Source organism: Cyprinodon variegatus, unplaced genomic scaffold (genome assembly GCF_000732505.1).
Source record: "Cyprinodon variegatus isolate N-32 unplaced genomic scaffold, C_variegatus-1.0 Scaffold67, whole genome shotgun sequence".
Lineage (NCBI taxonomy): Eukaryota > Metazoa > Chordata > Actinopteri > Cyprinodontiformes > Cyprinodontidae > Cyprinodon > Cyprinodon variegatus.
Window position 1 is genome coordinate 1,815,410 of NW_015150520.1, and position 22,885 is coordinate 1,838,294.

General features: G+C 35.9%; 3 protein-coding genes across 5 annotated transcripts; 1 reads left to right on the plus strand and 2 right to left on the minus strand.

Annotated features, from left to right (window-relative positions):
- The first annotated feature begins 1,738 nt into the window (after positions 1-1,738).
- Positions 1,739-3,826, plus strand: LOC107083018 (regulator of G-protein signaling 2-like). The gene is made up of 5 exons (XM_015371950.1): positions 1,739-1,857; positions 1,950-2,036; positions 2,363-2,424; positions 2,650-2,816; positions 2,935-3,826. The coding sequence occupies exons 1-5, from the start codon at positions 1,763-1,765 to the stop codon at positions 3,127-3,129; spliced, it is 606 nt and encodes a 201-aa protein (XP_015227436.1). The 5' UTR covers positions 1,739-1,762; the 3' UTR covers positions 3,130-3,826.
- Positions 3,827-7,654: 3,828 nt separating this feature from the next.
- uchl5 (ubiquitin C-terminal hydrolase L5) lies at positions 7,655-14,989 on the minus strand. The gene is made up of 11 exons (XM_015371939.1): positions 14,788-14,989; positions 14,328-14,391; positions 14,132-14,237; positions 12,028-12,153; positions 11,826-11,887; positions 11,054-11,184; positions 10,771-10,834; positions 10,580-10,682; positions 8,683-8,796; positions 8,421-8,519; positions 7,655-8,039 (listed from the first exon to the last, which is right to left on the minus strand). The coding sequence occupies exons 1-11, from the start codon at positions 14,861-14,863 to the stop codon at positions 7,995-7,997; spliced, it is 990 nt and encodes a 329-aa protein (XP_015227425.1). The 5' UTR covers positions 14,864-14,989; the 3' UTR covers positions 7,655-7,994.
- Positions 14,990-17,179: 2,190 nt separating this feature from the next.
- glrx2 (glutaredoxin 2) lies at positions 17,180-22,282 on the minus strand. 3 transcript variants are annotated; one of them, XM_015371948.1, is made up of 4 exons: positions 20,727-21,069; positions 20,567-20,633; positions 19,970-20,146; positions 17,180-18,021 (listed from the first exon to the last, which is right to left on the minus strand). In XM_015371948.1, exons 1-4 carry the CDS (start codon positions 20,804-20,806, stop codon positions 17,866-17,868), a joined length of 480 nt encoding a protein of 159 aa, XP_015227434.1. In that variant the 5' UTR covers positions 20,807-21,069; the 3' UTR covers positions 17,180-17,865. The 3 variants fall into 3 exon arrangements, with proteins under 3 accessions (XP_015227434.1, XP_015227433.1, XP_015227435.1); XM_015371947.1 differs by lacking the exon at positions 20,727-21,069 and adding an exon at positions 22,016-22,217 and having other exon boundaries at positions 17,181-18,021; XM_015371949.1 differs by lacking the exon at positions 20,727-21,069 and adding an exon at positions 22,230-22,282 and having other exon boundaries at positions 17,186-18,021.
- Positions 22,283-22,885: the final 603 nt, after the last annotated feature.

The following is a 22,885-nucleotide window of genomic DNA, read 5'->3' on the forward strand; positions in this document are numbered from 1 at the left end:
GAATCATGGCTTGGGTTCTTTCTTTCTGCGTGGTATATGCTTGTATAGTCAAAGAAAAAAAAAAACAGCTTTTTTTTTTGAGAAATTACATTAACATTAGCCTTACAATAGAAATAAAAAAAGAAAAACAGATAAAATGCACATAAGTCAACATGAGCACAGCAGACTTAAAAATTTGCTGTTATCTCATAAGCAACACAGGGCAGCTTAGCAGCATAGGAATGCTGTGTTTTAAAAGTCAGCACAAATTAGATTCTACCTTAAATTCACTAGAAAGAGCCAATCAGAATTGGACCAAATAAAAACATGGAACTTTCACTAATTCATGTTTAGCTGAAACAATTTACTGTGTTTTTATTAGATGGTTGGTGAAAGCGGGGCATTGACAGAGCTTGACCAAAATTTCCAGCTTTTTTATTGTAATTGCACTGTCATAAGTACAGCACAAAGAAATTTACTCTCTGCATTTAACCTATTCTCTTGGAGAGCAGTGGGCTGCCACTGTGCGGCGCCCGAGGAACAGTGTAGGGTTAAGGGTCTTTGCTCAGAGAGCCAGAGTGGCAGTCTGTGGGAGTGGGGTTTGAACTTCTGGACCCCATGTGCAAAGCCCTAACCACTAGGCCGCCACGTTACATATCATTACATATCAGAAATAACGTTATATATAATTTCAGTGCTTGCATCTTCAGATTTCTGTCAAGATCCATTCTGTTAGGATAAGCAAAGGTTTTGAATGTGGGTTCTTTTCTAAACAAGCCTAGTCCACGTCTAATCCCATTGGGTCAATATTGGGGCTGTTGACATTGATACTATGTAATGTTTGAACTTGTGTTTGCCGAGGAGGATCGGTTCCCAGAGCAGCATCTCAGTTCAGATTAAATTCTCTTGAGAGCTTCCGGAGTAGGCTGAACTCTTATCCACTAAATATAACGATGCAACCTTTTCCTAAAAATGGTGAATTCCTTAACAGAGGAGTCAGTCTTACATTGCACACATTTTAGGAAGCAAATTCAAAGCCTTTAACACTTTTAATCAATAGTCAGAGTTGTTTTAAAGGCCAACAGAAGATAAGGGAAGTATTCTCCTGCCTAAAATTGATGTTTGTTTTATCCACCCTACCTTGAAAGGTGATGGCATATTGCATCATCATCATCGGATCCAACGTGTCATATCTCTGCATACCATCACGACAATAACGTCTTCAAGGCTCCACACCCTGGGTGTGTAATTCATTAAACACTACGACTGCAGGAAGTATTTCTGACGTTAGAATGAACACGTTGTTAAGAACAAAAAGTGAAAGAAGAACAGCAGAGGCAGAAGTAAAGTTGGGAAACTAAAATAAAATCTCTTTTTTGACAAAAACCTTCTTGCAGTTTGCTTTTCTTGTTTAAAACATTTTGGAAAAAATCATTCAAAAAGTTGCAAAAAACAGACAACAGGAGTTAAAGTTACAGTAAACAGAAGTTCATTAGATCTACATGTCATTTAAAAAATCTGTTTACTATGTATTTCACATGTTGACCCCACTCTTAATTTTGGAAACCAGAAGTGTATTTAGGGAGTTGATCATTATGCAGTGACAGCCTCTCTTCCACCAAATCACAGGCAGAGGCACACCAGGGTTCATTCAGAGCCAATCAGGTTAGAGCCTTCCTTCCATGGCGCCGCCTCCCGTCCGTCATGCATGGGTTCCTGGCCAAAGCAAAAAAGTATAAAGCAGCCTCACAAGCCAAGAGGGAGAAAGAGACCAGACTACACGATGAGAGAGAACCTCAGCAGTATGTCATCCCAAAACATGGCTGTTAATGACTGCATGAAACCAAGTGACCTGTCTGCAGGGAAAAAGGAGATAAAGTAAGAGACTGTAACATTTAATGGCTTTTTCCTTTTCTTAATGACATTTTACACAAATTAATTCTGATTAATTTGCTCTGTACTTTACATAGGAGGAAAAACTGGAGAACCAGACTTAGACGTTTGTGGACAAACTCTTCCAAGTCAATTCTCCATCCAAAGAAAAATAGATCATACAGGTGGGTCGAGAATATGTGTATATAGATATGTATTCAAGATTAAGTCTGAAAGTAATGCAATGTTATGTTGGACTTCATTTTGACATGAACTATTGTTTAAATATGAAAAATAAATCAGTCTTAAAATGAAATACATCACAGTGTGCAGCATATTGGAAAAACTGCAACAAGTAAGGCTATGCAATCAAACCTATTTAATAACCGGCCAGTCAATTGTAGTACTATAGTTGAGGTAATCAATTGCAAGGATTTACAGTGGCACTATAAAAGTGGCAGTTGTCTAAGCTATAATTATCTCTTACGCGAGATCTGTTCTCTACCCTCAGGCCGAACGTTGATGACGTGAACCAATGGGCACAGTCACTTGACAAACTACTCGCCCATAAATGTAAGTATCATTCATCCCTCTGTTGCAGCAGTCATACATAAAAGAGTCTCAAAGGTCACACTGTAGCTGGTTGCTGAATAAAGGCAGTTTATTGGCCTCAATAAACCACAGCTCGTAATGGCTTTGGACTTACTTGACTTTCCATTAATGGGCAGAGAGCCTGAGAAAGAGAAAGACACTTGGGCCCATCTCACAATCCTAATCCTCTGTTTCTTCCTCCCCCAGATGGGAAAGCTGCCTTCCACATCTTTTTGAAGTCCGAGTTCTGTGAGGAGAACATTGAGTTTTGGACGGCATGTGAGGACTTCAAGTCCCTTACGTCACAAAAAGATCTAGTGTCCAAGGCCAACAACATCTATGAGGAGTTCATTAAAAGTGAAGCTCCGAAGGAGGTAATACAACTTTGATCTTTAAAAAAACATTTTTTTACTCTCACAGTATGTTTCTTTGCAGTTTTTTTTGCTGAAGAAAAGCAAACATTTATAATTTCCTTTTTTCTCTTTGCAACAGATAAACCTGGATTTCAACACAAAAAATAGCATTGAGCAGTGTTTAAATGCACCCACTGCCACAAGCTTCCAGATTGCTCAGAAAAAAATCTACAGCTTGATGGAGAATAACTCCTACCCGAGGTTCATCCTCTCAGACCTCTACAAGGAACTGTGCGCAGTTGCCAGTGGAAAGAGCAAGCTCGTTAAGTACTAGTCAAACTACACACCCACTCCTGAAGTCATTTGTTTACCGCTGTGACTGCACACTGGGTCCAGATAATGTTCATTCCTGGCGCTGCATCAGGATAACAGACCTGAATGCAAATTTTGAGCATGAATAGCAGCAGCGAATGGAAAATGCAAAGTAAAGTCATTTTTAGACAGTTCAGCTGTCTGATTTCAACAAGGAAACTGTGAGGTTAATATGAATATGCTGCAGGAAGCGGGCAGAGCATTTTGACGAGATGGGATTAAGGTTACATTTCCTTCACTGGGTCATTGCACACAGTTTTCTTGATGTACCATTACAAATTCATGCTATTTCAGGTTTTATGCAATGATAGACAATACAATGTTGTAAAGACTACTGGTTTAGAGCTAAGAAGTAAAAACACTGAAATACTGATCTCTGCTCACCTGAAACCGACAGTACTGTAAGAATGTATTTTTGGTCAAAATCCACTGTTAGAATTTTTTATAGGGGTCTTAAACTTCCCATGTAGCCAAACTTTTTTTATTCTTCTGTATTTGCACTTGTTTACATAAGATGTGCAAGTTTAATATATGTGATAATGTCTACTGTTTCCACTGCAAATGACTGTGAGAATGTAAATACTGTGATCCTGCACCAGATGTTTCATGTATATTTTAAGCTTTTGGCAGCTGGCTTGCCTTTGGAATAAACTATTTCCACGATGCTAAAAACTTGTAATGTGTTTCTTTACAGATTAAGCAGAAAACTAAATATTAGAATCTCAGATTGCCTGTGAGAGCTTTCATCCACATGTTGATATCCTTCTAGTAAACTAGTTCTTCATTGTTTTTAGGTATATACACATTGTTGATTTGACTATGGCTTTAGCAATGTAGGGATAGATTTAGATAAAAAAAAAAAAAAAAAAAGAAATAATTTAAAGCACCAACATTTTAAGAAAGTATTTGTCATAATTTGACAGGTACCATGGATGCCATGTAATCAGTAAAGTTTCCAAATCCATCTTTTAAAATGAAGACAGCTGATGTGAATTTATCCTCAATAAGTACCAACAAATGATATTAGATTTAAAATCAACCACACATGGATATTTATTATGTGGCAGCCTCGGAAAATGAGCGTCATGAAGGCCAAATTTGTCTTAATTACTTATTTGCTGTACCCCTGTGATTTTAAGGTGGATAGTGATATCTTTGTTGGATGAAACTTGTGCCATATTCTGTTCATTTTCAGTTCAGTACTCAACAGAGCTCAGTAGGATGCTAAAAGCTTTGGATATCGCTTTATATTCTAAGTCAGTTTTAAAAGTATCTACGACTTTGCATCCACACTATTGCTTGGACATCATGCTGTTTTTTAAGCAGTTATGATCCGCCACAAAACCACAGATGTTCTCATAAAAGCAGTTGCAGGTGAAGGATGTGTATCCGATTTAGGAATCGTTTATTGTATTTTACAAGTAAAAGTGGCTGAAAATAAATGTAGCCTATGTAAAACATTTAAGATTTTCCTTTGTTGAAAAAAATAACCCAAAAAACATTTAACTCTTTGCTTTACAGTTTTTGGATGCTCTGTATAAAATCCTAATAAAAAAAAAAAAAAAAAAAAAATTATAATGTCACACACTTTGAAAACCTCAAGGGATATAAATATTTCTATATATAGCACTACATGTGAAAATAATGCTAAAAGTCATTTCAATAATTATAAAGTAGGTCTGTTTTTTAGTTGGTGGTAAATTCTCTAAGTGCCAAATATTTTCCAGCAAGCTCTTAATGGCGTCATTCAGACTAAATTAGAAAGATCAAATTAAACGCTATGCATTTTTAGTTGTGACAAAAGCACATACAAAGGTACAGCGTGTACAAAGGTATTAGAAACAGTTTGCTCTGTGTTAAGTCACACGACAACATTCCTAATCTATTGGAGTACTACACTACAGCATCTTTGTTCAAGTATCATAACAACATATTTAAAGCTGTCAGAAGAGGAGATAAGCCTTCCTCCTGTCTGTCATCTGTCAGAATCCAGGACACACACTGCTGCTGTTTCTCTCCTCTCAGACCTGTGCCATAGTGCCATGCACTGCAAAGACGTTTTCTCTTGTTTCAGCAAATCAAGCGCTCTGCTCCTGCTATTATTTTCAGCTTTCAATGAGTGTCCAGGACAGTCACCTGAGTAAATATGCACATTTTACTTCACGTGCTTACTGCTGCTTAAAGCTTCATCTGGCCAGCTAAATTAGAGGGGTTTCTTATTATTTTATAACTACTGCAAATTTAACACGAAGCTTTTAAAAACAGATAATAAAGTTTTTGATTTCTCAAAATAAAAGAAATAAAGCTTGCACCTCCAGTCATGTTTTGCTGCATTCATAAAGTGATTGATGCTAATATTGCCAAAGCTGTAACACAGTCTAAACAGAACTGTCTTTAGCATTGGGCCTATCAGCTCTCAGCACCGTGTTTGATAATGAGTTTCACAAATAAACTTTTCCTGACCTTCCAAGTAGGCATACCAAATTCCCATTCAGTTACGCAGCAGTCTTGCTATTTAGGATTTTATCCTTTTTTATAGCTTCTTTGATTCCTTTCTGCTTACTGTAGTTTAGCTTGTAACTCAAAAAAATATATATATTACAAGAAAATATAAGACAATGTGTTTAAAAATAGACTCAATACGGCAGTTAGGTGAGGGTAAGCAAAAGAAATCCTGCTGCTTTATACTTTTGTTATTCATCCACATTCTGAGAGACAGAGTAATATAAAAGAGATGTCTTTTTTTTTCCTCAGCTGGTAATAAGATCAATGAGGTTTTCATTCGTTGTCATGCACAGACCAGGCAACAGACTCCTGGGATCAGGTCCAACAAGTACTCAAGGTGCATATGTAAACTCTGAATCTAAAATTAGAAACAGGCTGCGTCTCACTTTGGTCAGCAGGCTACAGATGCGTCAGAATGCAATGGCTTTGAGACGAACGCTCTGTTCAGGAGCAGCAATTAAGGCAAATGAGCAGCTTCTCTGTAGCTTTCCATTCATGCTGATTCAATCTAAGCTTTATAAAAACAGGTTCAACACAACAGACTTTCTAAATCTATTAGCTTATTCTTTGAGCTGATTTGTTTTAGATAATGAATCTCCTTTCTTTTCTTTGATTTATGTCTTAAGGTGTGAAATCTTTCGATGTACAATAGTTATATATAAAATCTTAAAGCAGACTAAAAAAAATTTTAACCATGAATATTCCAAATTATTTACAGAATTGTATATTGAAAACTAACAACTGTAAAACAGGTAATGCTTAAAGATACATAAGTAATTATTTTACATTTTTTTTGTCTGCACAGCTTTGAGTACAATTCCAGCTGTTTGCTGTATGGCAGGAGAAAAGGCTTCCATTCTAATCAAAATGCTGAATAATTTGTCATCAAATATTTTGGTGATATTTGGCCTATATCTTGCATATCTTACATGTAGCGATGTATTCTCTATTGCCAAACGCATTTGCTCACCCGCCTTGAGCTTTATTGACATCCCAGCCGTAATCCATAGGGGTTCAATATGTTGGTCCAACGTTGGCAGCTTGGGAAGCTGTTCACAAGTTTTAGGACTGTGTTTATGGGAATTCTATATTTCCGGAGCATTGTGAGGTCACACATTGATGTTGGACGAAAAGGCCTGGCTCTCAGTCTCCACTCTAATTCATCCCAAAGGTGTTTTATTAGGTCTCTTTGGAGGACAATCAATTTTATCCACACCAGACCCTACCATCCATGTCTTTATGGAGCTTGCTTTGTGCTGTAGTGCACAGTGATGTTGCAAGAGGAACGGGCCTGATCCAAACTGTTCCCACAAAGTGGGGAGCATGGAATTGTACAAAATGTGTTGGTATGCTGAAAGATCCAGAGTTCCTTTCACTGGACCAGGGGGGTCTAGTACAGCTCCTGAAAAACAACCCCCAACCATAAGCCCCCACTCCACCAAACTTTACACTGTCACAATACAGTTAGACAAGTGCCTTTCTCCTGAAACCCACTCCCTGCACACTGTTTTAGAACTTGAAGTTTAAAGGCGTGATTGACTTCTTCACACTATTTGCTTCAGTAACCGCTCCGTCAGTTTATGTGGCCAAGTTGCTGTTGTTCCACAACACGTTTGTAATACAGCTGACAATTAACTGTCGGTTTGTGGGCAACTTAACTGCCTATTTCTGCATATTTTTGTCACTCTTTTGCAATACTTTAATGTAATTTCATGTTACTCGATGACCTGATATAAATCACTCAATGATGAAAAAACAAAATGAATCAGCATTTTGTTGATGACGTAGGTATGCAAATTACATCCTGTTTGAGAGATGTCTAAATGAAATACTTTACATCAAACATGTAAACTTACTGAAAAGTCCTGAGGCATTTTAGGATGGAATGCACATAGCTGTTACAGTTCTTTAAACATAGCTCACTGTAAATACAAAAATTTGACTTCCAGGAAGTGGTTAAAAAAAGGACGCTGGGATCAAAATCCCTTCAACAAAAACCTCAAACATCTACACATTTTATTATGAAAATAAGACAGAACAAAATAAGACCACATTTTTCCTTCAGACATGCATTAGCGCCAACAGAAACACATGGGGACATTGTGACAGGCAGTCTCTGTGCTGCAAATGCCGCACAGCTCTTTCTGAATAATTCACTGGAAGCCATAGTGTGCTGCAGGACGCCCTCCATGCTCGCTGTGATGAAGTTAACTGGTGAAGTACAGAGTCTGTTCACTGCTCACTGATGAAAGAGTGACTGGTTTTCACGGTGATTCCTTGCTTGCGTCTGATCAGAACCTTTCTGGTGAATGTTGATGTTGTTCACTTGGCCTCCTGAGCCTTTTTAGCGCTTTGTTTCTCTTTTGCCTGTTGAGAAAACCCCACACACACACTGCTGTTTAGATTGGTACAGTATCTACAGTAAAGAAAACTTTTGAACCCTTTCTTAGAAATGGACCTATTTTACAGGTGAAACTATAACATTCACCAATGATGCCCTCTAGTGAAAAAACTGAAGCATTGTGGGTTTTTTTTTTTTTGCAATTTCCATCTGTACATCTCTTAAAAAGTTATTTATCCCAAATCAAGAGCTCAAAAAAAACACCAGCCGCCCCCAGATGGCTCATTAAATTATTCAGCATGTTTAATGTCACACATTTTAAAATGTCATGGTACTTTTGTTCTTAGACCTGTGGCACTCAGGATCAATAGGAGTTTGGAAAACTGCAACATGAACAGATTTGTTACCCTTTCCACCAAAGGTATTAGCTGCTGGTACTCTGCCAACGTCTTCAGTAGCTCCATAATGAAGGGAAGGTAGTTGTGCTTTCGTCGAATATTTTCAACCTAAAAGAAACCAGATTTTTTTTTTTTTAAACTGGGCATAGCTAACTTTTTTCAGAACAGAAACAACAACCTTTTTCGTTAAATGAATACAGATGCACTAAAACTTGAAAAGTTTAAATGATCTCTTGTTTGGCAAATTTCACTGTATTTAACAGTGACTTACCTTGTATCTTTTCAGCTTCTGGTTTTCCTCTTCAATAAGAAGCTGGTACTTTGCAATCTCTGACTGGATGGTGCTTAAAAATGTGTTGTTCTGGTCTGTGTCCATTGGCTCATCCTGAAAATAGCGTAATAGAAATGTATTTCATAAAATATTACATGATAAAATGAGAAAACAAAATGAAATCATTAGTCCCTATAATTTAGCATAAGCCTCCTAGAAAATACTGATCTGTCCCTGCAAACTTAACTTTGCTAATACCAATGTCAGCAATGAAAATAATGCTTTGCTGACCTCTAGTGGTGGTAAGCCTAAGTGTCCTAGTTTGACCACTAATACATACATAGACTGACGCTAAATTGCAATTTTGAGCATTGAAGTTCATTTAAAGTACAAAAAATATCAATTAATTATTTGACAGCCATTTTGATTTTGACAAAAATCAAACCAGGTGAAGCTTAAACTATGGTGAATTCTGGATAGAGCTTATTTTCAGACCTCTAACCTTAAATGCAAAATGTTTGTTCTTAGAGTTTTTCTTTAATTGATATCAACTATATATGGTTTATAGCAATTTATATATAATATATAGTGATGAACTATATATTTAAAGCATTTTGGTCAAAACCATTTTGGAAATAGGCTCTTAATCTGCAACAGCTCTAGTCTGATTCACACGTCTGTCTTATTACAACATTAAACCCAGTTTCTTAATGCAGAGTTTGAAAAATGAAGTAAAGACAGCAATTCTGGCTGGGATTGAGATATGCATTGTAGCAGGTATGGATGAACACAAAGTCATTAATATTTCTCCTGAATGTTACTGCAATCGTTTCATATTGGAAACAGAAATATGACTCAAACTGCGAAGGTACAAAAAGGTGAAGGAGCAAAATGATCAGCACTCAAAACAAAAGCCGCAGTGTTAGCAAACTAAACAGTTCAGAGTGAGAATATTTAATGTCGAAACAAAGCCAATCAACAAAACTTCAATTTCAACTTTGGGCGAGTAACTAATACAAAGAGTAACTGGGATTTCTTGAATACATTTTGCACAAATAAAAGTACAAGAACAGAATATTTTATTAGCTCAATGTCCTTAATGTGAACACATTAGTTTATTCAAATTGTAGTATTAATTCTGACCATGTAAATGTTTTTGTTTTTGTGATCCATTTTAGATTTTCTTCCAGATTTAATGTTTAAACTTATTTTTGGGTCTACAACAGAAATTACTGTAATTTTTTCACAACATCAAGGAACACAATAAATAAATTTTCATCTATTTGCTAAAAATAAAAGCTGTATTATTTCCACAACCATGCAGCCCTAAATCTAACTCAGATCATGGCTGCTGATACTATTTTTTTAACGGCTATGTAGACCAATCATTTTTAAGAAGATAAATGAGGCAGAGCTTAAACACTGAAACTGAACCCACAACCTTCGTCAAGTGTATGAACTGACACCCTAAGAATGGAGATCTGAGCTACAGCTTAGTGTGAATGCTATGTATGCATACATGTGATGCAGAGTTCTCTATAATGTCCAAAATAAAATAATTCACGATAAATTATTTTGACCACTAAATAAATCTAATCCAAATCAGAGATAACATTTATCCTGTTTTTCTTACCTTAATAAATCAAAAACCGGCAAATTTATTATTACTAATCTCGTTGTGTCTTTATTTTGCTTTTTTTTTTAATACAAAACTCTTTCTCATTAAACAAAATAACAACCTAAACAATGAACATGGCAGACACGAGGTCAGAGTAAACACAGCTTTACTCATTTTGAATTTAAGCCTGACTTATTTCATATATCTTTACTTCTGGGGAAAAAGTTATATCAAGCCCTCAAAATCAGAAAAGTAATATTATGTCTCATTGTGACTTACCTCTGTGAGCTGAGCCTGGAGCTCTGCAATTTTCTTCTCATATACCATCTTTCTGTCAGAAACAATGGCCATCAGGTTGAATCGGATCTCTCCTTCACTGTACCTGAAGAAGGAAAAGACAAACGTTGATGGAATTCATTCAGCTTTAGTTATATATGTAAATAAACAACAGATTTACATGTATTGTTTACTTTTGTATTCTCTTCTCAATCACTGGGCGAACTGCACTGATCCAGTCATCTTGGTTGCAGACTCCTGTGACATAATAGTGATATCTATTAAAACCTATAGTTTCCAGAAGCACATTGCATCACTATGAAGAGCTGCAGTTTTAGAAACTAACAAGTATGGCAAGGAAAAGGATAATAAGGATCTCATGTTGAAAAGATAGGTTTATTCATTTATATTACTGATTAACCACATGCACAGCATCTCAATCACTGGAATATCCAGAAAGGGGAAAGTTATGTTTACCCAAGTCTATGGGACCTTCCCGAAGCCCATCCAGCTCATACAGTCGGCCGTTTACAGGAACATAGCTCACAAAGTGAAAAGCATCTTCATCCTTTGCTGAAGACTTTGCATCAAATTCAAACATCTGCTGCCTTCAAAACACAATGAAACCCAGTCAGACAAATCTAACATTAAGTTAGACACAAAAAAAAAAAAAATCACTCAATGATCATCATATCATATAAAACTGTAACTGGAGCATGTAACAAAAGTAATTTCCCTCTGGGATTATTAAAGTATTTCTGATTCTGAATACTCCTGATTTTCACATATAATAGGCATGCATACTTCTCTATTAAATGGAGATTTTCCAGCTCATATAATGATGATTGGATTAGAATAATCATCTTCATTGAGGTTTGTTATGAGGTTCAACTTGTAGGAGTGTGCCTAGTTTTTAATCAAAATCTAATGTGTTCATGATTCAATGCTCTGCTATGACCCTTAGCGCTGACCCCTAACCTCCCTCTGCCTCAGAATAATAAATAAAAAGAATTAAGGTTTGGTTCCACCTAAGACTTGTTCTTTTCAACAATATTGTTTTCATTGTGGGAAATTTTTGCCGTTAATAGAACTTGAAGTGGATGCAGGGGTTACTGATTGTAGACTGAAAGTCTCGTGAATAATAACTCTAGATAAGAATGTAATTTACCAAATTGCAAGTGGCTAAAAATAAACAGCAGGTGAGCAAACACAGCTTCTCCAGTTGGGAATTAAATAAGCAAGCACTCACCTGGCAAAGCTGTTGTGAACTTGTCGAATCACTTCAGAGTTGCTGAGAGCGAGACCTTTCATCTGAGGAGCAAAGAGAGAAGATCATCAACTAAGGCCAGCTGAACTCTGGCCTTAGAGGTCAAGTAGTTCATCCTTTCTTTCATTACACAAAACAAAACAAAAACACAGCCATTAGAATAATAAAACTACCGTTTACGTACAGCTCCATCAAAACTCTGGGAAAACTCTCTGAACTCCGTCAGTGTGTCTCCCAGCACCATGTCGGGGTGGGAGCAGTTGAGCAGAACACTGATGATCGCCTGGGTGGCACATGCATTGTTTATCACCTGGAAATGGAAAACAGAGTATAAATCATACAAGTTGAAAAACCCAGAGAACATCCTCTGGTAAATATCAACAGGCCTTTACAGCATCCTCACAGTTTTCCCCTTGTTGGAGGACTTAAAGGCTTTCATGTAGTTGCAGAGACTGTGTGCATAATGTAAGCAGAGTGGAGTCTGTATGCATGTTTCAGCCTTCATAGCCAACCATTTCTATTTCTCATAACAAACAGATTTATTTCCCATACTACCATGGCATCAGACGAGTTTTAAAAAACAATCACAAAAGAAAAAGTCTAGAATGGTGCTTTGCGCTGTTCTGTTCCTTCTTCCACAACAAACTTGCCAGTGAGGAGGAGAGCAACTGAGATCCTGCAGGTGCTTGAAACTGGCTGCTCTGAATGGTGCCTAAATAGGGTCTAACTTAGTCTTAAGTTTGTTCTTTAAAGGCCTTGAAGTGTTTTCAGGAACAAACTGCAGCATGTAAATAAAGAGGAACACCAAACAGGCCAGGACTGAGTTATAAAGAAGCTTAAAGTAGGGTTAAATAAATTATCCAAGCTTTGAACATCTAAGACTTAAACTAATGATCTAAATGAAAATACGATGGAACAACTGTAAAACTTGACTGAACTAATAGAAACTGAATCAGCTGTGCTGAACCCGAGAAACATTGTCTGTGTCCGAACGTCCGTCCTAATCCCTATATAGTGGTTACACCATTTTACATGTGTACGAATGTCTAGTAGATGAAAAAGTAGTGGACTCAAAATTCCCCACAGTGCATCTTAAAAACTAGTGATCATCCATGGTCACTAGAGAAGCAGATATACCCCAGAATGCTTTGCAAGAGCTCTCATCGCAAATCATGAGGGGAGCCAGAGTCACGTGACCTATGGGGAGCAATAAGTAGTGATCATCTGTCTGAATGCCCAGTTATCCGAGTTCACAATGAAGTCCACCATATTTACCCGTTGTATTTAGTGATTGAGGTGTTAGGATGGCCGTTAGGACACAGCTATTGAAAACCTGTAGGACAGCAGCCCACAAGGACCTACTTCGGACATGCCTAATCTAAACTGATGGGCAGCACACAGGAAGAACTGCTAAAATAATTATTATTATTAACTCTGGATTAGCTGCAGTTATACTAAGCTTAGGTGGAGTCAACCAGTACCTGCTTATTTTGTGAATATTAATCACAAAATAAGGAGGCAGTGGCAGAGAAACTCTGAAAGAGGAAATAATGGACTGAGAAATACGAGGGACAGAAAATCATGTAGCTTTAGAAATATATATTAGTTAAGTAACTATTAAAATGTCATACTGGAAGAGGTTCTTAGACGTGGTAAAATAATGTTTTTTTAAATTGCACAGCAACCATTATGGGTTTTTCTGTGTTTTTTCCTGAGACTTTCCTATAGTTTAGATGAATCCTTAAAATCTAAATGAGGCCCAACCATTTATACACTTCATTTCTAACAGATTTGCTAAACATTGCAGAGTGTAAGGTCATCACCAGACACTGAAAAAGGTCCATTGCCCAGCAAGACAAGATGAGATAAAAACATTTTTTGGTTACTATAACGGTTCAAAGTCCTGACCTAAATCAAATTAAAAAGCAAATATTTACAAGGTTATGTTTTAAAAAAACTCACGCAAAAAGGTACTTATTTTAGATTCTAGATGAAATAGCTGGTATAGACAAGCTTCAAACTAGTATAATTGTAGCAAATGGTAAAAAGGTAGTCCACAATTCTTAAAATGTCTAAAATTATTTACAACTAGAAAATGAAATGCATTTGTAGTAATGTTTTAAACTTAACAGTAATGCAATGAATGCATAGCAGAATCACTATTTTTGACAAACAAGTTACCATAAAAAAAAAATAAAACAAAACATTACAAAATTGTTTTAAGCAAATTAGATGGAAAGACTTTTTTATCTGTGAATTTGTCTAACTGAGAAGCCCAAACCTTGTACCTGTTTAGCAAAGAAAATGTGATCAAGCCTTGAATCTTGAACAATTGATCCTGCTGGTTCTTCCCCTGGCTGCCATTTGAAGAGAAAAATCAAGCCGTGGACTGGCCTGGGAAAACAAAACAAAACTGTTATTAAAGGTCCTTACAAGGAGGAGGCGTGTTAAAGGTAGAAAAGTGGCACACATAGACAGACATACTTCAGGTTCTCAAAGTTCTCAGGCTCCATGCTCCAAATCTCTTCAACCTGAGCTCCTTTGCAGCCTAACAAATAAAAACCAACATCATTCCGTTATTTGGCTTGTTGATAAAAGGCCTAGCTTAAAATGTGGATATAATATCCAGCCTGAGTGATAGCAGGCTCACGTTAAGAAAGGCTTGTTTTTTTACGCGCCGTAGTTTTTGAAAGCTGAGTAATGCTAGCTATGCAACACTGTAAAATGAATTTAGCTACCGTTACACAGTCAACGCATGCAAATTAGACAAATAACCGAAAAACAGACGGGACTTTAAGGTTCTCCGCTAAATATATGTCCGTTCAATGAAGGATATTGGTCAGAAGTAGCTAATTTAAAAGCTAGCTTTGCAACATCTAGCTAGCGCTGACGCATAGCCACATCATATTGAATGAGCTGCCAACGTTCCGGAGAAAACACTTACCGAAACCTTTAATGAGCTCGGTGAACACTCCGGGGTCGCTCTCCATCAGACACCATTCTCCTGCGCTTCCAGACATTTTTCCAACTCACAGTTTAACCTTTAGATCATAAATATGTATCAAAAGCTAATAGCTTAGTAGTGCACGCGCTAGCTAGGCTAATTAATTGTAGCACAGTGACCTCACTGCGATGCGGTGCACTGTCGGCCAGCTGGGTATGCGCGATTTGATGTAGGGGACGTACCGGCGGGTGCTACAACACCGCAAAGGAATGTAAAAATATAAAACACCCGTCCGATTCTCTCTAAAAGTCAAATATTAAAATGCATATGCATGAATTTAAATAATAATTGATATATCATCAAGTTGGAGGAATTTCAAGACCCTGTCATTTTATTTATCCAATTAAACTTGTTTATACCCAACATTGTATCCAGCATTGTCTTGGGGAGTTGATGACCCTGCAAACTTCATTGGAATGATAAGTTAAGTTAGTAAGTTACTACATTTTTGGAAATAAAAAGTGTGAGGAAAAGTATGAGCGGAAACAAGAGGATGTAAGCCAAAGTTCACTAAACCTGCATGACATTAACAAGTCATGTACTGTTTGGAGTAAATGCTTCAAGACCCACCACTGAAAAAACCTCAGCTTCTATATTATTTTTTGTAAAATTAACTCCTGAAACAGAGGCAGTGTGAAATTCATAACTTGGCTAAGAACAAGGAATAGATTATTGCTCTGCTGTTCAAAGCTCTCAGATGACAGCAAACTTGGCATTTCATTTGGAAAACCAGGATCCAACAACCACGGAGAGCAAACACCCCTCATAAAAAAACAAACAAAAAAATGTCATAAGTGGACACACTACTACTATACTACTATACTTTACATATCCCATGTACCTTTTTCGTCTCCTTTGACTATTTGAACTCATGTAACGAGTACATTTCTTCACTATGAGATCAATAAAGTTAATCAATCAATGTTTGGATCCAGGTGTTCACCGATACACATCAGTACAGACAAACATCATAGTAAGCTGTGGTTGACACTAACTGCAACTTGTATGAATCAAAAATGCATATATTTTAGTTATGTTCATTTTTATTGTCATATTTTTTCTGATTGTTCTATATTGTTCCTCTCTCTCTGCAAGTGTAGATACAGACCCCTAGTGTGTCATCTTGTATTTTATTGATCCTTCTTCCCTTTATCAGCTTCTCCCCTTTGTTTTGCCTCTTTCCTTTTCATTACTGTCAATCAGATATGAATATCTCATAAATGTTTACATATATCTGTATATCAAGTAGAGCGTCACATTGAAAGCCATTATGCTAAACCTCTAAAAAGTAAATCTGGGATCACCCAATCCTGTTGCAGTACTAAAGTTTAAGCCGGGACATATAGCTGGGAAGTAACCAAGAACTGCAGGACCTATCGCAGACAATAAACATGGTGGCGCAGGATAAGAAACTCATCGGATACCTGCTGCTATTACATCTTCTGTATACAGATTAGGGCTGAAACAATCAGATGAATCATGATTATTCGATTATTGAAATAATCCTCAACTTATTTAGTAATCGATTAATCGTTAAGTGGAGTAATATAGAGACTCTAACACATGCCTGCAGCTGACTGAGGAACTCACCTTGAACAGTAATTATTCCAAGGTTGTAAAAAATATTTAAACATTTTGCAATTAAGATAAAAATGTACAATGTCTCTGTAAATATGTTCTACCCAGAACTCCTGAAGTGGAAAAGTTTTAGTTTCACCTGGTTTAATTATGATTAAAATTTGATGATTAATCAAAAAAATAATTGATAGATTAATCAAAATGCAAAATAATTGTTGCAGCCCTGATCTAGATCCAAACTTAATATTTAATAGAGGAACTGTATGTGAAATGATAAGTAGTGGTTTCTCATTCCGTCTGACGCCATTTCATCTATTACTGTGATTGGCTAAAGCCAAACTTTGCTTCGCTTTATGAGCTAGGGAGGTTCTACTGAACAACCCTCCTTTTCCCAAATGGATTTGATAGACGGAATCCCAGATTAATAACATGTAGAACTAAATCTGAGTGCTTTACATTATCAATATGGCATGACTTGCTAAGTCAGAGCAATTCCCTATCAATAAGTTATGTAGTTTTTTCTGTTAGAAAGATTTAAATGCTTATGATTTAACCTTAACTTTAGTACTAATTCCTGATTTAATATCAAGGGTAATATTGCGTTAAACCAATCAGAAATAATGTCTGATGTTCCCTTAAGAGAAAACCTGTGTTGTAATTAAAACAAAAATGAGAGACAGTGAAAGAAAGAAAGCTTTTCTATTAATATTCGTAAAGTCTCAGTAGTCTCTTTTCCTTTATTCAACAAATGTATGCAGCCATTAATGGAAATAGTGCATTTATTGTACAGTGCCATCACATACTTTTACAGTAGGCTGACCTTTCTGTATTTAGAAAAACTATTTTGTCTCCTAGATGACTCTTTAATTACTGAAAAAAAAACTTCACCATAAGATTCTACTTCTTTCTTTCATGTTTATTAAACAATAAACATATAATGTACATAAACAAACATATTTCCTTATGTTTAGCCTCATCTAAGGCCATTAACCCTTTGCCATGCATTCATCTAGTAAACATTCAATTAGACACAGCTTTGGCTGCAATTTTACAAAACAGAAAACACCAACCACTGTATTTACTTAAATATATTTTACTCTTCATTATTTCCCTGAAAAGCAGTATAGTGAAGTGTGCATGTGAAATATTCACATTTAGGTCTTTTAACAGTTCCAGGTATTGCAATATGACTATTCTCTTTTTCTTTACATTTTGTATTACAACAAAAGCAGAAACAACTGAAGTCCTTCCAGTGTTTACTACTTTTTAAGGGAATTTCAATAAAAATAGACTGATAGTCTTTAAGAAAAGCCAAGCAAATTAACATCAGTCATTTTCTTGGTTTTGATGAACAAAGAGCACTGACATGCTCAAAAAATGTATAAATTTTAACATAAAATTAAATAAAAGAGGATTTAAAAAGGCTACTAAAACGGCTAGTCATTTAGAGGGTTCAAAGTGTCCACTGCTCGATCCTTCGGCAGAACAGCAGGGGGAGCACTGCTCGATGAGGGGCAGCAACCTGCCCTGCTTGTAGAGCTGTTTGGTGTCAGAGCCGCCTCCAATGCAGCTTCCATTGATGAAAACTCTGGGCACCTTAAAAAAAATAAACAATGTGAAAAAAAGGAAGACTATCAATGTTTGCATTAATTAAAATAAAGAGGGATTAAGCTTTATCGATAAATACAATTACCAGTTTAGCAGTTAGGGCTAATATATATTAGAACTAAATATATCTTAGCAATATCTCAAACTCACATCAAATTAGACCGTGTCACTGGAGCTTCAAAAGCTTCCAGTTCATATTTGGTCTAAGCCTTGGTTGTAATTAGATTGTTCCTGATCATTCTTACACATTACAAATAATAGTTCTTGTAGTATTAATGTTGCAAATGTTTACTTAGAACTCCAAATATTACGGTTTAAGATCCATGGATGGAAAACTGTGTAAGCCATAATAAAGGCGATTTTTAGCATCCATCATTATTATTATTAAGATAACAACCAATAATGTTCCTATTGCATAATACCAATAAAATTATGCTGCCCTAATCCTCATATATTCATTTTTGATAGACAGAAACAGTGCAAGTCAAGTGGTTGATACGTGGACATCTATCATCGCATAAATACCAAAATGTGCTTTGAAAAAGCTTAAGAAGGTCTATGGAAAACCTAACTGTTTAAAATAGGGGACTGTGTGAGAAAACCAACACTTCAAGACAAGTTTTACAAATTTTACCAAGAAGAAAAGGCAACCATCGGATCAGAATCATTAATTGTTGGTGGCTACAGAAAAAAAAAAAAAAAAAAAGTGTGATCGAGGAAAAGTTACTAATGCAGGCCTGGGCAATAAGGCTTTATAGTCTAATCTCAGATTTTGTTCCTACAAAATCAATGTTTCATAATAAAAAATAATGACATATTGTTTTCAAAATCTAGTTTTGATATCAATCATCCCTTCTGGGAAGTTACCTCAATTTGAACAGGAATTTAATTTAAGGAGTGAAGCCTGCTTGTAAAATGGTCATGTTTAAAAACAAACAATGAAAGTATGACACACTACATGTTTGCAGGGAGTGGTATTACAAAGTCAGATCATTTATCAGCTGTGATTAACTGATGTGACTCGGAGACATGAAAGCCCAAAGAAATAGATCGGTGGCAAAACAAAATCCAGAATTTACTAAATTGAAATCTTCATAAAGAAGTGAAATTGGTTTCAGGGTTTATACAGGAATGAGTAACTCTATCTAAATGCTTGGTAATGCTCTTTGAAATAATTTTAATTCCATCAACAAGTAAACAAACAAGTTATTTCTGATATATCTGACAAAATTGTTTTTATAATTTCTTTTTTTAAATAAAGCAGTTTGAATACCACGATAATCATATTTAATGAATTTTAATGCCAATTAAGGCCTTCATTTAAAAAATAATCATTTAAATACTTTAAATGATTTTTAATGACCCGTGGAAACCCTGGGTTAATTGATAAAATCGGTTAATGACCCTGCCCTAACTAAAGCTCATGATAATGAACTTTGATCATTTTGACAACATATTGAGTAAAGAAAATCCAAAAATTAAAATCACTTTTAAATGAATTCAAACCTGTGGCTTGTATTCTTTTTTAGAAAAGTATTTGCTTTGAGAGCTTCCGCTTTATTTATTACATGTTCTCATCAGTCAATATAATTACATTTTAAAGCACACTGTTAAGCATACGTCTAAAAGTTTTTGTTTTTTTTTCACCCACATATCTTTTTAAATAAGTTTATAATTGCTGACCATCATTTTGTGTTTACAGTAATGTGCCCCAAGTTAAATTGCCTCGACTAATTTGAAGTCAGGACTTCTTTCAGTTACAAGAAACATGTTGATAAAATCATAAGATTACTTTTAAAACCACAGTCCTTTGGGGGGAAAGATTACATTTTGGATCAACTGCAGCTGAATTATTCCCTATTTTATTGTTTGTTTGCAAAAATTCTGCTAAAACTAACTGATCCCTAAATGTCGGATTTTAAAATCTAACACTTACTGTTCTGGCACCAGTCATTTGTGCCAAGGCCTCTTGAAGTTTCCTGCCATCATTATGTTGGTCCAGTTCAATCACCTTGTAGTTGGCACCAATTTCATTAAACACATTTTTGGCCATTTTACAATAGGGGCAGGTGCTCTTCGAAAATATGACAACACAGTTCTGTGACACCATCTCCTAAAAGGTTAAGAAAAGATAGGCTGTTATAACAATTTCACTGAACAGTTCCAGGATATATTTGGGGTCCTTAACTTGAGATTAGCATAAACTAGACACTTTAATCAAAATCTTAAAATCAATTTTATTTAAAAGTCATTTTTCTGTGTGACTAGTAACATTTGAGAGAGATTTCAATTCACTCCAATAATGGCTTTAATTGAAAACTCAAAAGAAAGAAAAAATTGGCCTGCAAGATCAAAATAACAGAAGATGTCCAGACAAACTATTATAAGAGCAGGTATACATCTTAAGAAACAACTCTAACGTATATGTCTTTAAAAATACTATAAACTCTCAGTTTTTATAGGCTGCTGTCATCCACTGCACATTACATTAACTGTAACAAAGAAGGAGGTAGATTTGTAAACATCTTCTTACCTGAACAAGCTGAACACAGGCTGTGCTGGTGAGACCCCCAGAATTGGAGGAGGTAAAATTCCCCATCCTGAAAAAAACACGACAAAGAGCAACAAATTAAGGGCAACAATCAGACTATGAGATCTAACACATAGAGTAAGGCCTAAATCCACTTAATGACCTTAGAAACGGGATAAAACCGAAGGAGGGCAGGAAAAGAAGACAAAACACTAGAGCGAAAATAAAAAAACAAACCATCATAGTCTATCATTAGTAACACCATGCATTCACTAGTATTGCTTTACTCGAAAGCCTTTCTTCTACTGCAGTAAGGTTTAAGAGGTCGATAATCCCAGATTAGCCACCTCACAGCACTGCTGGCACATCAGTGCTCATTAAGATCTGCTAACTTAAGTTCACTATCCAGACCACTCTGGGGCCCTGCTATTTATCGTATACATTAAATGGTTGATACATAAACTGCCAAGAGGCGTCTACTGTTTTCGAGTAGACTGCAAACTGTATATGTAAATGGAAAATTGGTTTAAAAAGTGAATTACTAAAATGCAAAATTAAAATAAAAGGCCGCCATGCTTTTTGACAGCAAAGCTAAAGCTGACACCCAATTGAAAGAAAAGGTATAAAACTGATTTTATAAGCTGTATTTCCCATTAAAAATTGACACTAGTGAATGCTGGTTAAAATCTATGCAGTGCATAATCTACATATGTGCTGGATGTAGATTATGTAAAACAGATTTTAAACATTTAGTATTTATTCATAAAAATTCAGAACATATTTGATGACTTCTAATGTTAGCAGACAATCCTAGATTAAATCAACTTTAATGCTTGGATTCAGACCTGGTCTGAATTTAATCTACACAGCTCACATTATTTCTAAATCAATTTACAGGCTTGTAAAACTTTAACACAAGCAGCTTAATTAATAACACATTCTATAAACAATTTATTTTTTCAAACCTCTACTTGTTTACATAAATCTGAGGTGCAACTTAATATTACTGCGCTTAAAAGTTAATAAACTATATTTAGAAGAAAATGTTTTCAGTGTGATCCGGTCCTGTCCACATGGGACTGGTTTAGGTGGTGTTTCACTTTTATAAGATCTTATGTAACGTGGTCTGAGTCTGAAAATATGTTTCTTATACTGTAACAACCGGTATAACATTTGTGAGAACCACCGACTTTGTTTCAGAACATTAGTAACTTTTACAACAGTTGACACCTTATTTTCCTCATTTACGACCTGTATTCGAATTAGAAATGTAACATCGTCCTTACTAACAGTCTGACTGAAGCGAGGAATCAAAGCTAGTTTCGGCGTCTCTGACAGCAATCTCCAAAAAGCTGCTGAATGGTTTGCTATTACCAAGTAAAGCATTAAAAAGGGAGCATTAAAACGAGGAAATATTAATGTTAGTTTGGTTGATATTGAAGCGGGAATGACCTTCTGCAGCCTGTCCAGCCCACCCTACGAAGACATTCTGCCCGGATGAATGTGGTGAAAAAAGAACAAACGGCGAGTAAAGACTCGAGTTTTTGCCCCGAATGAAACATGCGGTTAGTGTATAAGCAGCTCTGGAGCGACACACCACACAGTTTAAGGCTTTCCATCTGCCTTTGCCCCTTGTTGACACAGTTTTTTTTTATCAGAATCCCACCTTACGTGAAGACCGGATGTAGCGTCTTTCTTCTCCTTCGGTTAGTGTTGGCAGGCGCTCACTACCGCCACCAACAGGTTAGAAAGGGAAGCAAACGTTCACAGACGTTCTTGTATTTATTGGCGGTTGGCAACAAACATTTAGTAGCATTACCGCCACTTACCGGTATGGAGTGTGGTTCGTGATGGACTATCTTCTAATAAACATATATATAATTTCTAAGGAAAAAAAAGAAAGAAAACAAAACAAACAAAAAAAACTACATAAACATATATACAAATACTTAACTTTGTATTCTACCGGTCTATATAATACACACATTCACCTTCTCTATAATCAAATTCTATGAAATAATTTTGTTTTCTTTAAAAATCGAATCATTATTTGTATATGTTTACACCCCAAATTCTTCCTCAAAATATCCAATAAATGTATCTTTTCCTTAATACATTCAAACTCTCTCCTCATACATCTTCTCTCGCGTTCATATTTATGACATTCATGTTCTATTGTTTCATATTTTCCACAGTAATCACATTTGCCAGTAGTATACTTTTGAATTTTGAAAAGTGTATAATTAAGTCCTGTATGCCCAAATCTTAACCTTATTACTCTCTCCTCCTTTCTATTTTGTCTTCGATTTCTTCTTCTGCCTA